This window comes from Triticum urartu, chromosome 4A, assembly GCF_056163025.1.
Source record: "Triticum urartu cultivar PI428250 chromosome 4A, HENAU_Tu73, whole genome shotgun sequence".
NCBI classification, from domain to species: Eukaryota; Viridiplantae; Streptophyta; class Magnoliopsida; order Poales; family Poaceae; genus Triticum; species Triticum urartu.
The window spans coordinates 76881575-76898167 of NC_141876.1; the positions used below are offsets into that span (position 1 = coordinate 76881575).

Below are 16593 nucleotides of genomic sequence, written 5' to 3' on the forward strand. Positions count from 1 at the left end.
ATTTAAGTCTAACCCAATTCCTATGCATAGGGATTTTGTGAGTAACAATTTATGGGAACAATAATCAACTAGCATAGGAAGGCAAAACAAGCATAGCTTCAAGATTTTCAACATGTAGAGAGGAAACTTGATATTATTGCAATTCCTACAAGCATATATTCCTCCCTAATAATAATTTTCAGTAGCATCATGAATGAATTCAACAATATAACCATCACATAAAGCATTCTTTTCATGATTCATAAGCATAGAAAATTTACTACTCTCCACATAAGCAAGATTCTTCTCATTCGGAATAGTGGGAGCATCATAAGAAACTCAAATACTATAAATTGTTTCCACATTAAAAGAGTAATGTTAAGAGAAAGGGTAATCATAATCATGACAAGTTTTATAAATATAATCATCACTACTTTTTATAGCATAAGTATGATCACAATAATTATCATAAGTAGCAACTTTGTTCTCATCATAATCGATTGAAACCTCTTCCAAGATAGTGGAATCATTACTAAATAAAGTCATGACCTCTCCAAATCCACTTTCATAATTGTCACAATAAGATTCAACACCCTCCAAAATAGTGGGATCATTACTTCCTAAAGTTGACACTCTTCTAAACCCATTTTCATCAATATAATCATCATAAGTAGGAGGCTTGCTATCATCATAATAAATTTGCATATCAAAACTTGGGAGACTAAAAATATCATCTTCATTAAACATAGCATCCCCAAGCTTGGAACAAAAATTAATTGCAGCAAATATATTCTCAAACTTGTCATTCTCATCAAACATAGCATCACCAAGCTTGGGCCTTTTCATATCATAAGCATAATCACTCTCATCATTAATAGTACGGATAGCACCAATAGTATAGCAATTATCATCATCACAATGAGTAATAGGAGCAACATCATTTGGGAGGGATACCTTTTCACCTTTGCTCCTCTGTCTTTTATTTTTCTTCTTCACATCATGTGTGGGTTTAATCCTCTTTTCGGAGCTCCTTATTAACGAGATTGGTTGAATAGGAGGCTCCTCCTCGTTACCTGATTCATCATAAGAAATAATAGGAGAATATTGGGAAGTCTCTTCCCTTTCATTAGTATTCTCTTCATCTTCTATTTGTTTTCTTGTCTTTATGTAATTGTCAATATAAGGATTTTCAATGCAATTCACCGCACAATACATAAAAATTTCTTCCAGATCAAAATCAAGAAATCTATCAAGATTAAATTTTGGAATACCCTCAGTTATACGTTTCATTTCTTCATACCCCAAAAGAAGACTAAGCTCTTTATGATGCTCAAGGGTAATCAAGTTATCACAATTTTTGGACACGATTTGATCATGAAACAAATAGCATTGGAGCTTTAAATGACCATGTTCATTGCAAAGTTCACAAGGATGGCGATAAATATTGAATCTTTCAGCACAATCATCTAGCCTTTCTTGCAACCATTTAGTTTCCAAATACTTATGCCTCTTGCAAAATCTATTTTCCCTATTTGGTGTGTGCTTGCAAGCTCTATGTATTCCACAAAAGTTGACATGCTTATAAGAGACATTTTCATCATGACTAGTGCAATCATCATTAGTACTATGGATATTCAAGGAATTCATACTAACAACATTGCAATCATGCTCATCATTCAAAGATTTAGTGCCAAACATTCTAATGCATTCTTCTTCTAACACTTTGGCACAGTTATCGGAATCCTTATTTTCATGAAAGATATTAAAAAGATGAAGCATATGAGGTACCCTCAATTCTATTTTTTTTGTAGTTTTCTTTTATAAACTAAACTAGTGATAAAACAAGAAACAAAAAGATTCGATTGCAAGATCTAAAGATATACCTTCAAGCACTAACCTCCCCGGCAACGACGCCAGAAAAGAGCTTGATGTCTACTACACAACCTTCTTCTTGTAGACGTTGTTGGGCCTCCAAGTGCAGAGGTTTGTAGGACAGTAGCAAATTTCCCTCAAGTGGATGACCTAAGGTTTATCAATCCGTGGGAGGCGTAGGGTGAAGATGGTCTCTCTCAAGCAACACTGCAACCAAATACAAAGAGTCTCTTGTGTCCCCAACACACCCAATACAATGGTAAATTGTATAGGTGCACTAGTTCGGCGAAGAGATGGTGAAAAAGTGCAATATGGATGATAGATAAAGGTTTTTGTAATCTGAAAATTATAAAAACAGCAAGGTAACTAATGATAAAAGTGAGCGGAAACGGTATTGCAATGCGTTGAAACAAGGCCTAGGGTTCATACTTTCACTAGTGCAAGTTCTCTCAACAATAATAACATAATTGGATCCTATAACTATCCCTCAACATGCAACAAAGAGTCACTCCAAAGTCACTAATAGCGGAGAACAAACGAAGAGATTATTGAAGGGTACGAAACCACCTCAAAGTTATCCTTTCTGATCGATCTATTCAAGAGTCCATAGTAAAATAACACGAAGCTATTATTTCCGTTCGATCTATCCTAGAGTTCGTACTAGAATAACACCTTAAGACACAAATCAACCAAAACCCTAATGTCACCTAGATACTCCAATGTCACCTCAAGTATCCATGGGTATGATTATACGATATGCATCACACAATCTCAGATTCATCTATTCAACCAACACAACGAACTTCAAAGAGTGCCCCAAAGTTTCCACCGGAGAGTCAAGACGAAAACGTGTGCCAACCCCTATGCATAAGTTCACGAGGTCACGGAACTCGCAAGTTGATCACCAAAACATACATCAAGTGGATCACGTGATATCCCATTGTCACCACAAATAAGCACATACAAGACATACATCAAATGTTCTCAAATCCTTAAAGACTCAATCCGATAAGATAGCTTCAAAGGGAAAACTCAATTCATCACAAGAGAGTAGAGGGGGAGAAACATCATAAGATCCAACTATAATAGCAAAGCTCGCGATACATCAAGATCGTGCCGACTCGAGAACACGAGAGAGAGAGAGAGAGATCAAACACATAGCTACTGGTACATACCCTCAGCCCCGAGGATGAACTGCTCCCTCCTCGTCATGGAGAGCGTCGGGACCGGAGAGGGATTCCCCCCTCCGGTAGGGTGCCGGAATGGGTCTAGATTGGTTTTCGGTGGCTACGGAGGCTTCTGGCGGTGGAACTCCCGATCTAGGTTATTTTCTGGAGGTTTCTGTATTTATAGGAATTTTTGGCGTCGGTCTCATGTCAAGAAGGTTCCCGAGTCATCCACGAGGTAGGCCCACGCGCCCAGGGGGGCACCCCCCATCCTCGTGGACGGCCCAGACTCTTCTGGCCCAACTCTTTTACTCCGGGTCTTCTTTTGGTCCATAAAAAATCGTCAAAAATTGGCACGTCAATTGGACTCCGTTTGATATTCCTTTTCTGTAGAACTCAAAAACAAGGAAAAAACAGAAACTGGCACTGGGCTCTAGGTTAATAGGTTAGTCCCAAAAATCATATAAAATAGCATATAAATTCATATAAAACATCCTAGATGGATAATATAATAGCATGGAACAATCAAAAATTATAGACACGTTGGAGACGTATCACATACTTATTGCAAAATCTATTAGTCATTGAAACAAAGTACTACACGCATGCTCCTAGGGGGATAGATTGGTAGGAAAAGACCATCGCTCGTCCCCGACCGCCACTCATAAGGAAGACAATCAATAAATACCTCATGCTCCAACTTCGTTACATAACGGTTCACCATACGTGCATGATACAGGAATCACAAACTTCAGCACAAGTATTTCTACAATCCACAACTACCCACTAGCATGACTCTAATATCACCATATTTATATCGCAAAACTATTGCAAGGAATCAAACATATCATATTTAGTGATCTACAAGTTTTATGTAGGATTTTATGACTAACCATGTGAATGACCAGCTCCTATCATCTCCCTAAATAGATATAAGTGAAGCAAGAGAGTTTAATCCTTTCTACAAAAGATATGCCCACGCTCTAACAAATATAAGTGAAGCAAAAGAGCATTCTACAAATGGCGATTTTCTATGTGAAGAGAAATAGGCAATCCAAACTTCAAAAGATATAAGTGAAGCACATGAAGCATTCTATAAATCAACCAAGGACTATCTCATACCATCATGGTGCATAAAAGAAAAGTGAAAACTAAATGCAAAAGAAGCTCCAAGACTTACGCATATCATGTGATGAATAGAAATATAGCTCCAAGTGAAATTACCGATGATCGTTAGAAGAAAGAGGGGATGCCTTCCGGGGCATCCAAAGGCATCCCCAAGCTTGGTTGCTTGGGAGTCCTTGAATATTTCCTTGGGGTACCTCGGGCATCCCCAAGCTTAGGCTCTTGCCACTCCTTATTCCTTCATCCATCGTGATCTCTCCCAAAACATGAAAACTTCAATCACACAAAACTTAACAGAAAGTTCGGTAAGATCCGTTAGTATAATAAAGCAAATCACTACTCTAAGTACTATTGCAAACCAATTCATATTTTGTTTTTGCATTGTATCCACTGTAATATAACTTTTCCATGGCTTAATCCACTGATAGAAATTGATAGTTTTGTCAAAACAAGCAAACTATGCATCAAAAACAGAATCTGTCTTAAACAGGACAGTCTGTAGTAATCTGAACATTCACCATACTTCTGGTACTCCAAAAATTCTTAAAAAATTAGTAAAAATAAACAATTCTTATGGAAAGATAGTGAAAAATGTTTAAGAACCGTTTGACGTTTTGGTAAAACATGTAAAATCGTGCACTACAGCCAAAGTTTTTGTTCTGCACCGCACAAACCAACAAGCAATGTAAACATCCTAAAGGAAAATCTTGGCACATTATTTTTATAATAAAATGGGATTGTACAAGGGGATAATTATTTTTTTTGAAAATTTTCTGTAATCAAGATTCACAAAGTTTCCGTGAGCAAGAACAAAGTTCAAGGAGCTCCCCCACTTCAACAATGCTTGTCTCTCTCACTTTCACTTTTCTTTTTGAAAAGTTTTGGGTTCCCCTCTTTATTTTTTTTGTTTTTAAACTATATAAAAGCACTCAACAGAAATAAATGACTCTCTAAAACTTCCGGGTTGTCTCCCTGGCAGCGCTTTCTTTAAAGCCATTAAGCTAGGCATAAGGTGCTCAAGTAATGAATCCGCCCGGATCCCAAGGTATATCAAAGCCAATTTTAATTAACAATGATTTTTAATTTAGTAGTGAGCACAAAGTAACATATATCAAGCAATGACAAAGACTAACTCTCTTCCTATGCATCGGCATGTCATACAAGAACAATTCATGCACATCAAGTAAAGGCCAATACATGGTATAAGAAGTTTCTTGCAATTTTATCATATTGGAAACATAGAGAGGCGGAGATGTAGTTCCTCTCTCATAATAATTGCAAGTAGGAGAAGCAAGCACATGCATATTGTATCAATCAAAATCATCATGTGTAGTAGTGAAACGCAACCCATCAATATAATCCTTAATAAGGGCAAACTTCTCCGTATAGTGTAGTCAGGAGAATTCAAATACATAATAGGACTATCATGCGTGGGTGCAATAGCAAAAATTTCATGTTTAACATAAGGAACTATAGCAAGTTCATCTCCATAAACATAATTCATATTGGCATCTTGGCCACAAGCATAGCAAGCATCATCAAAAAGGGATATTTTAAAAGAATCAACGGGATCATAACAATCATCATAGCAATCATCCTTCGGTAAGCACGAAGGGAAATTAAATGATGTATGAGTTGAAGAGTTACTCTCATTAGAAGGTGGGCACGGGTAGCTAATCCGCTCTTCCTCCTTTTGTTCTTCGCTCTCCGCATCATCTTTTTCATCCAATGAGCTCACAGTTTTATCAATTTCTTCTTCCATAGACTCCTGCAAAATATTAGTCTCTTCTCGGACAGCGGAGACTTTCTCAATAAATTCATCAATATCATAATTGTATTTATAATTCTCATAGCAATATTTAAGGATAGCTAAATTTTCAGGTCTATAAACTGAATCATCAAAATCTTCAAACTCTTTAAACAAAGATTCAATTTCATAAGCACCCATAAAAGCAACGAATTCTTCTATTTGTTCCACATCATAATAATCATATATACCATTAGCATAAGAAGCCAAGGTTTCATTGTCATTAAATTTACATGAAAAGGGAAGGCGTGGAGCCTTCATCCTAGAGCAACAAGTATAATCATATCTCAAGCATAGTTGCCGAGCATACCAATGCAACATATAAATTTGATCCCATAATAGTTTCCCTTTTTGAGTCAAGCGATAATCCCTGAAGTATTCACGTTGATCCAACGTTACTCCCATTATAAAGTTGAATGGGGTTTTCTCAGGATTATCAAAGTAGTACATAATATCTTTCACATAATGAGCATCGAGGGTTTTAGGAGGTTCCCCATCTCCATGAGTAGCAAGTAAACCTAATTTTTTTGGTATATCATGTTCCATATCCATAACTAAAGATAGAGAACAATTTAGAACAACAAATAAAAATTACTTAGTGATAAAGCAAACAAGCACACAGGAGAATATTCACCCCACGCTATAACTCCCCGGCAACTGCGCCAGAAAAAGGTCTTGATAACCCACAAGTATAGGGGATCAATTGTAGCCTCTTTCGATAAGTAAGAGTGTCGAACCCAACGAGGAGCTAAAGGTAGAACAAATATTCCCTCAAGTTATATCGACCACCGATACAACTCTACGCACGCTTAATGTTCGCTTTACCTAGAACAAGTATGAAACTAGAAGTACTTTGTAGGTGTTGTCGGATAGGTTTGCAAGATAATAAAGAGCGCGTAAATAAAAAGTAGGGGATGTTTAGATGAAGACACAACTAAGTTAGTTTTAGTAGAGAGCTTTTTGTCACGAGAAAGTTATTTGTCCATAGGCAATCGATAACTAGACTGGTAATCGTTATTGCAATTTTATTTGAGGGAGATGCATAAGCTAACATAATTTCTCTTCTTGGATCATATGCACTTATGATTGAAACTCTAGAAAGCATCCACAACTACTAAAGATCATTAAGGTAAAACCCAACCATAGCATTATAAGGCATCAAGTCCTCTTTATTGCCATACGCAAACAACCTACTTACTCGTGTCTGTGTTTCTATCACTCACGCGACCCACCAGAAGCAAATCATGAACATATTGCAAACCCTACAGCGGGGATCCCTCATGCTTGTGCGACACGGAGAGCACCATAGGACAGCACCAATAATAAAACATGCAACTCAAACCAATCACGATCATCAATTAACCCATAGGATAAAACGGATCTACTCAAACATCATAGGATTGCCATACATCATTGGGAAATAATATATAGCATTGAGCACCATGTTTAAGTAGAGATTACAGCGGGTAAAAGAGGGGTTACACTGCTGCATAGAGGAGGGGAGAGTTGGTGATTATTTCACACAGATTTTATAGAAAATTCAATTATTTCAGCTACATTTTAATAGGGTGTGGCTATGACTCAGTCGACTCAGACTTAACGACTTACGTATTTTTTCTTTTTGATGTGTGTCATTGTCTCGGCTCGGTTTTTGCTTGTGTGCATGCAGTTTTGATGCCAGCGCAACGTCCCAGACATGAGATCAGAGCTCGTGCCGGCGAGGTGTTTGCAGTTGGCCGCCGCAGCATGATGTGTTGTTATTTGTCGTTGCGGGGTGGTGTGTGCTCCGGGAATCTGTGTGGAGGAGCTTCGGGTGAAAGTCTTGCCCGATCGTTCGTACTGGTGTCATTTTTCTTCTTGGAGGTGTTGTTGTGAAGCTCTTCCCCACCCCTCTTGGGGTGGGCTCTTTGGGAGAAATCCCTAGCTTAAGCCGTCGGAGTGTGCGACGGCGGCGCCTACCTCATTTCCTCCTTGGAGGCGTCATCTTGGAGGGTTTGCACACACCTCTTGCGCAGTCCCCTCCTGTCGTCGTGAGTCGGGGATGTCGGGGCGGCGGCCCCGGGTTGTTGTTGGTGCGTCGTGCTGGTGGCCTTGGGAACCATTGCAGGCGCCCGTTCTATGAGGCAGGGCGACATATTGGTGATGGCTTGGGGTGACAATCACGTGTATGGCCATGGTCTGCACGCGGCTTCCCTATGTAGCTTGGGCTACGGGTGGTCGCATCGTGCGGCATTGCAACTCGGAGGTGAGCGGCGGTATGTTGGGTGTAGCGGTCCCGGAAGGTGGTGTTAGTTGATCGTGCAGGACGCGATGGAGTGGTGCATGTCGGGAGGCGGCCCCGAGAGTTTCTGCAGCTTTTAGGGCTTTGGCCTCGTGTCAAGCAGGCGACGGGGGTACAAATCGAAGTTGTTCATTGGCATGTCAAGCAAGGTACCTGGCGCATGGTTTGGGATGATGCTTGCTTTGCCATCTTTGTAGGAGAGTTCCGGTCTACACCTCCCATAACAGTCTTGACTTCGAGAGTTCCGGTCTACACCTCCCATAGCAGTCTTGACTTCTTCTCTTCGACGGTGATGGGAGGCCAGCTAGTTTCGGTGACAGGTTTTTCGTTTGTTTTTGTTTGTGAGGTTGGTGTGTTTTTGTTGGGTTTGTTGCGCCGTCGGATTGTGGGCTTGGCCCTGAATGTTTTCACTTCCGTAGTTAACTGGCAGATTTGAGTGAGACGCCCGGAATGATGATATATGAGACATAGTTGGGTAGCATCGATTGAAGAGAAACTTGTCCATCATCGTCTGAGATGGTTTGGGCATATTCATCGCATGCCTCCATAATCTCTAGTGCATAGCGGATGGCTAAAGCATGCCGATAATGTCAAGAGAGGTCAGGGTAGACCAAAGTTGACATGGGAGGAGTCCTGTAAAGAGAGATCCGAAGGACTGAAATATCATCAGAGAATTAGCCATGGACAGGGATGCATGAAAACTTGTTATCCATGCCTTAGAACCATGAATTGGTTGCGAGATTCTCATGAGTTTCAGCTCTAGTATACCCTAACTTGTTTAGGACTAATGGCTTTGTTGCCATTGCTCTTGCCTCTCGACCTCCATGGAGGCCGAATTTCAGGATGGAACATCCTTGAAATGTGATCTATAAAAAAACAAAGTCATGGTATGAGTGGATGAATAGTATCATGTGTTAAAAAGCCTCAGGTTTATTCTTTTGCACAACCATCATATCAACGTATTTCATCCTGAAAATTTACACATTTTGTGCATTATGCCTCCATGTATGTCTATTTATTTTCAGATTTTTTTGAACTGTAAAAATATGAAATTTGATTTTTTTTTTCAAACCGGCCCCATGAGGCTCGGCCTCCAAAAGGGGTTTCCAGACAATTTTTCTTTAATAATTAATAGGAAAGGCAAAGTTTTTGCCTCGATTTTAAAAAAGAAAGCCTTTTTTTGCGGGAAAAAGAAGAAGCCTTGCCTTGTGGCCTGCACCTCGCAAGCCACGCGGACACGCCGTCGATGAAAGCCACAGTGTGGAAAGAGCTACAGTGTGAGGATATTTAAAGCAGCGATGCTGACATGATTTTATATTCGTAGTGGGTGCACCATATTTTTTTCCCAGAAAGACATCAGCAAGTGAGCATCATAGGCTAGACCGCTTTGAGTCAAGTCAACTCATTCTTTGCCTACGCGCTCCATCCAGATCTCATTGGGTTGGTTCGTATAAATCCACCCGAAGCTAGCAACTACTAGCAAGGAAGCGATTCTTCTCACAAGCCTCATCCCCGTTTCGTTGTTCTCTTCGCAGCTGCTCGAGAGAATCACCCCCAAGTGTTCGATCTTCCCCAGGTTAGTGCTTTTGAGTCGAGAAGCTGCATATATGCTGCTTAGTTTCCAAGAGATCCATGTGCGCCTAGTCCTGTGTACTTAGATCTGTCCTTCTATATGGGGCATAAGAGTTTCTGACGATGCGTGTAGCTTGAAGCAGCTCACCTCAAAGCTTGTTCAACCATCAGAAATGGCGACCGGCGCTGGCGCAGGTCAGCCGAGCGTTCTGAGCACATTGCCGAAGAATCTGCCGTTAGACTTTCTGAAAACCATCACCGACCAGTTCTCAGACGAGCGTAAAATCGGTACAGGCGCATTTGGAACTGTTTATATGGTATGTGGTCATTCCTCTGCCTTTATATTTTCACCTTCGCATGAGTTTCTGAAGAAAGATGCCAATGTTTGCTGAAAAAGTATCTTTGAGGTCGAAAAGGGATTAATGCCGGATGGGCAAATAATTACCGTGAAGAAACTCGCTGAAAATTCACCAATTGCGCGTGAGAAAGCATTTGCTAACGAGGTTCAGAATATTATGGCTCTCCACCATGAAAATGTAGTAAAATTGGTGGGCTACTGCCATGAAGGTCAAAAGAAAGTGGTGCTGAACAATGGAAGATATATCGTGGCTGACATTGTTGAAAGTTTACTTTGCCACGAGTACGTACCAAGGGGAAGCCTTCAGAAGAATCTTTTTGGTAAATACAATACTACCTGATTCAGACTGCATTCGTGTTAATGTTCTGATATGTTTATAGTACTACGGATTGGAGTTTGACATCACTATATTCCTTTAACTTTTCAATGCTCAATAGTGGGAAAAAAACTACAATAGTTGATCTTATCAAAAGAACTTGTTATTGTACTGAAAACTTGTCATTGTGAACATATTTTTTCTGCCGGCATTCTAATAAATAAATGTTTACGTTATTGTAATTCGTTATATTCGAGTAATTCAGTAATCCTGTGTTTTACTTCTTCAGAACTACATACAAAAATGGACTGGAACATACGCTTCAACATAATTAAGGGGATTTGCAACGGTTTGCACTTTGTACACAGCATTCCTATTGTCCATATGGATCTCAAGCCGGAAAACATACTGTTGGATGATAACATGGTGCCGAAAATCGCCGATTTCGGTCTCTCTAGACTCTTTGGTCAAGAACAAACACGGATGAACACACAGAATGTTGTTGGGTCATAGTAAGTTGACCACAAACTGCGATAATCTTTTGTTCCTTCGTCTTAAAGTAAACTGCATTCTAATCTCTCCGATAATACTTTTAAAAATCTTAATGATATGCAGTGGATACATAGCTCCGGAATATCTATACAGAGGTGAAATCTCCACCAAGTCAGACATATACAGTTTAGGCCTACTAATCATGGAGACTACCACGGGAGAGAAGAATTGTCCAGGCAAAGAACCTTCTGCAGTGCAATTCATAAAAAATGTAAGAGAAATTTTGCTTCATGATTTGAAAACTAAACTTTAAAAGCTCATGTTACGATTGATTTTTGTGTTATCTTGAGGATCATGATTCCAATCCTATATGTAGGTACGTGAAAATTGGAAAGAGCAGCGCATCGCATCTGAGTACCCATTGTTAGATGTGGATGGCCTCCAACAAGTAAAAAAATGCATTGAAATAGGACTGGAATGTGTTGAGATTGATCGGCTGAAGAGACCATCCATAGAAACAATTCTCGACAAGCTAAACGGACGATGTGCATCCATAAGAAACTAAAATGTCATGCCAGGTATGCAATTTTCACTCTATAACTGACTTGTTCTGCATTTCAGCTGCTGATAACCTACTATATGACGTTTCAGGTCTCCAATCTCCATCGAGCATGAAATTTGGGTTTTGTTCAGCAGACATGTGCAAGATGGAATGGATACTCCCTATTATTGCTAGAATGAATTATTTATAAAACAGTACGCTATGATATGTACGTCATTGTGAAGCCTATTAAATTGTATTTCTCCTTGTAACTGCTACGTACTCCACATATCTCTTCGTGGTAATGGATATTTTTATTCTCCAGATACAATGTTGTCTGTTCAATTTCAGTTTGAAATACAAATTTTATGTGATAGTGTAGCAAGGGAAAAATGCAAAAACTTTGTGTGTCGGTGCTTTGTGGCTTAATCAACGGGGTCCAAGTTAGTCTAGTTTACAACCAACTTAAACTATTTGGGGATTAAACCAAACATCTTGCTATACGGTAACCCAAAGACAACGGCAGCTGGGATGATACCAACCGTAGTCTACAATAAACAAGAGATGATCGATTCAACAATCTTCTTTTCGAATGCCTACTTGCCCGAGTTGCTTGGCAATTTGCTCAATTGACTTTTAGAATTATTACTACCCACCACATGCGTCGCACTTTTTTTTTTGCAGGCGATTAGGCGACGACGGACTTCATATGCCATAATTTCCTAGTTTGCTCTCATATGTTGTTTCAGATGTTTAAGATGTCGTCTAAACCTCGTACAGTAATAACTCAATATTTAGGCTGTGTTTGCATGCGAAAATCGTCAGTTTCAGTAATTTTTCTTAGCAAGAGGAAGTATCCACCGACGCGCACAATATATTCCGGCAGCCAGAGTCACCCTACTCCAAGTGGCCCAGTCCGGCGACATAGGTAGAATCATCCAACCTGTCAGACTCACGGTGTCACAAATGGCGAAGTCTTGCAATGGTTGCTGCTGTCCGTATGGACCACCACGAAACTGTAGGCGGTGGTTCGCCGGCTTGGGCATCGGCCTCGCGGTGGCCGCCGTCCTCGCCGCTATCACAGTCGTCGTCTTACGTTTCGGCGTCGTCCCCCAAGTCAAGGCCAAGGTCTACGACACCCGTCTCAACAGCTTCGCCTTCGCCAGCAGAACGACCGGCGCGGCGGCGCCTTCGCCCGTCTTCGCCTTCGACATCTCGGTGGCCCTCGCCATCCGCAATCCCAGCGGGGCGGTCATGAAGCACACCAAGCCCCTCGTGGCCACCTTCGTCTTCCACGACCGGCGCCTGTACAACGCCACCATCGCCGGCGAGGGGCACAAGCACAAGATGCTCAAGACCAAGGTGCACGTCGTCCGCGCGGTCGGGGACGTCCCGGCGTACGTGCTGGACGCGGCGGCGGCGGAGGACTTCAAGAAGCAGAACGCGACGGGCGTGTTCAGCGTCGAGGTGCGCCTCTCCGGGGAGGTCACCTACCTCGGGCTCGACGGCCTCGGCAACAAGCGTAAGCTGGGTTTCAGCTGCCCGCTCGCTCTGCCGCTGGCGCCGCCGGGCCCCGAGGTTGTCGTGTTCGCTGAGGTCACCTGTAAGGCTCAGGAGCCCGACAAGATCTACTTTTGATGAACGAATTCTTCAGTGTATTATCGAAAAGGAATTCCCGAATGTACTTCATGTTTTTCTAGTTATTATTATTTGCCGCATTTCTGTGAGCATTTTCAGTCCCGTGGATTCGATCTAGTCCGGAATCAGTGGCCGCCATTGTCTTGCTTCCAAACGAGTAAAAGACACAGCTATCAGCTTTGGTCTTCGCCTTCAACATCTACCGGAGACGATGTGGCCCTCAGCCGCGGCCAGCTCCCCTCCACCCAAATAAACGTAATCCAGGATTAACACGTACTGTACGTAGGAGGATCTACAGCGGATACATTAAATCTGACCCCTCAAAGGCTCATGGGCACGTCTGAGCGCATTCGCGGATAGTGACCCGTCATGCATCAAATTATCATTTCTACAACTAGATACCTTGATTACGAATTTTTAAATCCATACAATTATATGCACGTGAAATCTAATCTTATGCGGAGCTCGTCCGGCTCCGCTGAGTCCATGTCCGAACGGTTGGCTACGCTCTCGAAGTGTTCATGCGGTCGTCGGCGAGGTAGAGTAGGACATGGGACACACACCAACTCACGGGACTCAAGGCACCACCATCTCCCATGCTCTACTCTTTCTCATGGGAGCCCGTCACGTGCGCGTCGTCGGGCGATGTGAGATCGATGATGGATCCATCGTGGTCGGAGGCCAACATGTCCACGACGATGCGGCGTCTGTGGTTGCCGGCCACTTGTATCGGTGCTAGAGAGTGTGACTCTGCCTCGCTGACGTCTGTCGCAGCCTCCCATGACCTCTGCCTTGCATAACGGGCACGCCGCGCCATATCCTTAGCGGACTGGCCACGGAAGGTCTCCTCGTCGGCGCGCCAATGAAGGGGTTGCACCGTATGGCGTTCGGAAGCCGCATTGCCTCCTGTGAGGCAGCGATGACGCACCTCGCACCGGATCCAAGCGCCATTTGGGCGAATTCTATGGATCCCCGCCGGATCGAGTCCAACCGTTGTCACGCGTTTTCCTTGCGGGCATAGCAGAGCGCAATGTGGAAAGCCATCTCCTTCTCGGGCCCGACTGGGATGAGGTCCTAGTTTGCAGATCAGATGACAGGTCAGCCTGTGCAAAACCGAACCAAAAACAAAAAACCGAACCAAAAAAACCAAACCGAACCGAATTTCAGTTTTTTCAGGTCTCGGTTCCAGTTTCAGTTTTCAATTTCGAAAACCATATAACCTTTGGTTTTTTTTGTTAGAAACCGACGGTTTTCGGTTAAACCGAATAAAACCGAAACTCTTCGTTGTGTGTTAAACAACCAAAGCCCTGAGTTGATCCCTCCTGCCGCCCCTCCTTTTATAGCCATCCACCCATCTCAATCCTGCTCGCTCCACGAGGTGGTACTATTGCGTGGCGCGGCTGGCGCCCGAGTTGGAGGCTAGCACATGGCGCTTGGGCCTGGCCGCCTGGGCCCTTGGCTGCCCAACACACGTGCTGGGCTGGCGCTCAGCCTGTGCAAAACCGAACCGAAAACCGAAAACCGAACCGAATTTTGGTTTTTTCATGTCTCGGTTTCAGTTTCAGTTTTCAATTTCGTAAACCATATAACCTTCGGTTTTTTCAGTTAGAAACCGACGGTTTTCGGTTAAACCGAAACTCTTCGTTGTGTGTTAAACAACCAAAGCCCTAAGTTAATCCCTCAATCCTACTCGCTCCGCGAGGTGGTACTATTGCGTGGCGCGGCTAGCGCCCGAGTTGAAGGCTAGCGCCTGGCGCTTGGGCCTGGCCGCCCGGGCCCTTGGCTGCCCAACGCACGCGCTGGGCTGACGCTGCGCTTGGACCAGGAGCCTGGAGGCTATATAAGCTAGCGCTATGGTATTTCGTGGCATTTTTTCACGTACAAAAACCTGGAGGCTAGCGTAGCGCACGCGGTGCTCTTTCCCTGTCTTATCCTCACATTTTCTAGTACGTGCATACATCTCTGTCAACGGCTCAACGCCTCATCAGTCATATGCCTCGATCTGGTGCACGTCGTACATACATGATACATATATCGAAAACTCACAGGAGTGTCCGTCCTTGTCTGGTCACGGTATCATACACCGTAAGACATCATCGAGATTTGCTAAAGGGACGCTGCCATAAATTCGCCAGCTGGCCCACCTAGCACAATAACGTTCGTTCCATGGTAACAGCAGTGCAAGCTCCGTCTTCTACCCGTAGTCCAGGTCATAGGCTGTCGAGAGCCCAGTCACTATCCTTTCACGAGGCATTCAAGACAACAGTATAGTACTACTGCTTATATACCCACCATTATTTTCTCAAAAAAAAAAAACGAAGACGAGCTCCAGCAGGAAAAACTAAAGTTTCAGTCTATCTGTCAATACATCAGGTAAAGGCATGGCTAGTTGGGAGAGTCATCTAGTGCATCTGGAACGCACTTTCGTTTGAATTGCTGCAACACTTCATGAATCATCAGCCGACCCTCCGTTCATTTCAATTTTAAACAACAACTTGTCCTCACCCACTATATGTTTGAATTTCATTTCGTTTCATGATACTTTACCCAACACATCAACAACTGAAATCTAGTCTATTCTAATACATTGTCACGTTGCATAAATTCCCACATGCAAATTGGTCGAATATTCACAGGCATGGACGAACTCGCCCGATCATGGAATCATGAGGCGTCGCTTCGCTTGGGATCGAAGAGGCAACATTAATACGACACAGAGCGACGGACGTCCATGCATCAGATGAGACACTATTTTTGGTTTTGTATATCGATATGTGCAAGGTACGTGTCCAAGGTTTGAACTGATGGTAACATCGAGCGGCCTTTTTTTTTCAATTCACGTACTTTTTTAAGTTCACATAATTTTTTCAGAATTGCATACTTTCTTCAAGTTTGGACAATTTTACAAATCCACGTATTTTCTTCCAATCCATGAACTATTTCGAAATCCACTTAATTTTTTCAAGTTCAGGTAATTTTTTAAAATCCGCGTACTTTTCTAAAGTTCATCTAATTTTTCAAACCCATGTTTTTTTTCAAATTAGTATACTTTCTCAGATCCGCATACCTTTTTAAATTTCAGATTTTTTAAAACAATTCATGATTTTTCCAAATAAAGCACGTGAATTTGAAAAAAGTATGTGAACTTGAAAACTGTACATGGATTTGAAAAGTTCACGATTTTTAAAAAATTTAATGCATTTGAAAAAAAGGTATGTGATTCTTTAAAAAAATACTCGGACTTGGAAAAGATACATGGATTTGAAAAGTACAGGGATTTCAGAAAAAAAACATGGATTTGAAAAAAAAACTACGCGAACTTGGAAAGTTTGCGAAATCTTGGAAAATTAAGCGGATTTGAAAAATGTATGCGAATTTTAGAATATTCACGAATTTGAAAATAATACATGAATTGGAGTCAGCGCAATCAAAACCGGGGTGAAAGT

General features: G+C 42.1%; 1 protein-coding gene across 3 annotated transcripts; it reads left to right on the forward strand.

Moving 5' to 3' along the window:
• Positions 1-9550: 9550 nt before the first annotated feature.
• On the forward strand, positions 9551-11890 carry LOC125550783 (putative cysteine-rich receptor-like protein kinase 20). Of its 3 annotated transcripts, none has more exons than XM_048713873.2 (7): positions 9551-9806; positions 9946-10119; positions 10219-10480; positions 10766-10988; positions 11092-11239; positions 11345-11546; positions 11620-11890. In XM_048713873.2, the coding sequence occupies exons 2-6, from the start codon at positions 9976-9978 to the stop codon at positions 11531-11533; spliced, it is 966 nt and encodes a 321-aa protein (XP_048569830.1). In that variant the 5' UTR covers positions 9551-9806; positions 9946-9975; the 3' UTR covers positions 11534-11546; positions 11620-11890. The 3 variants fall into 3 exon arrangements, with proteins under 3 accessions (XP_048569830.1, XP_048569829.1, XP_048569831.1); XM_048713872.2 differs by having other exon boundaries at positions 9567-9806; positions 9936-10119; XM_048713874.2 differs by lacking the exon at positions 9551-9806 and having other exon boundaries at positions 10200-10480.
• Positions 11891-16593: the final 4703 nt, after the last annotated feature.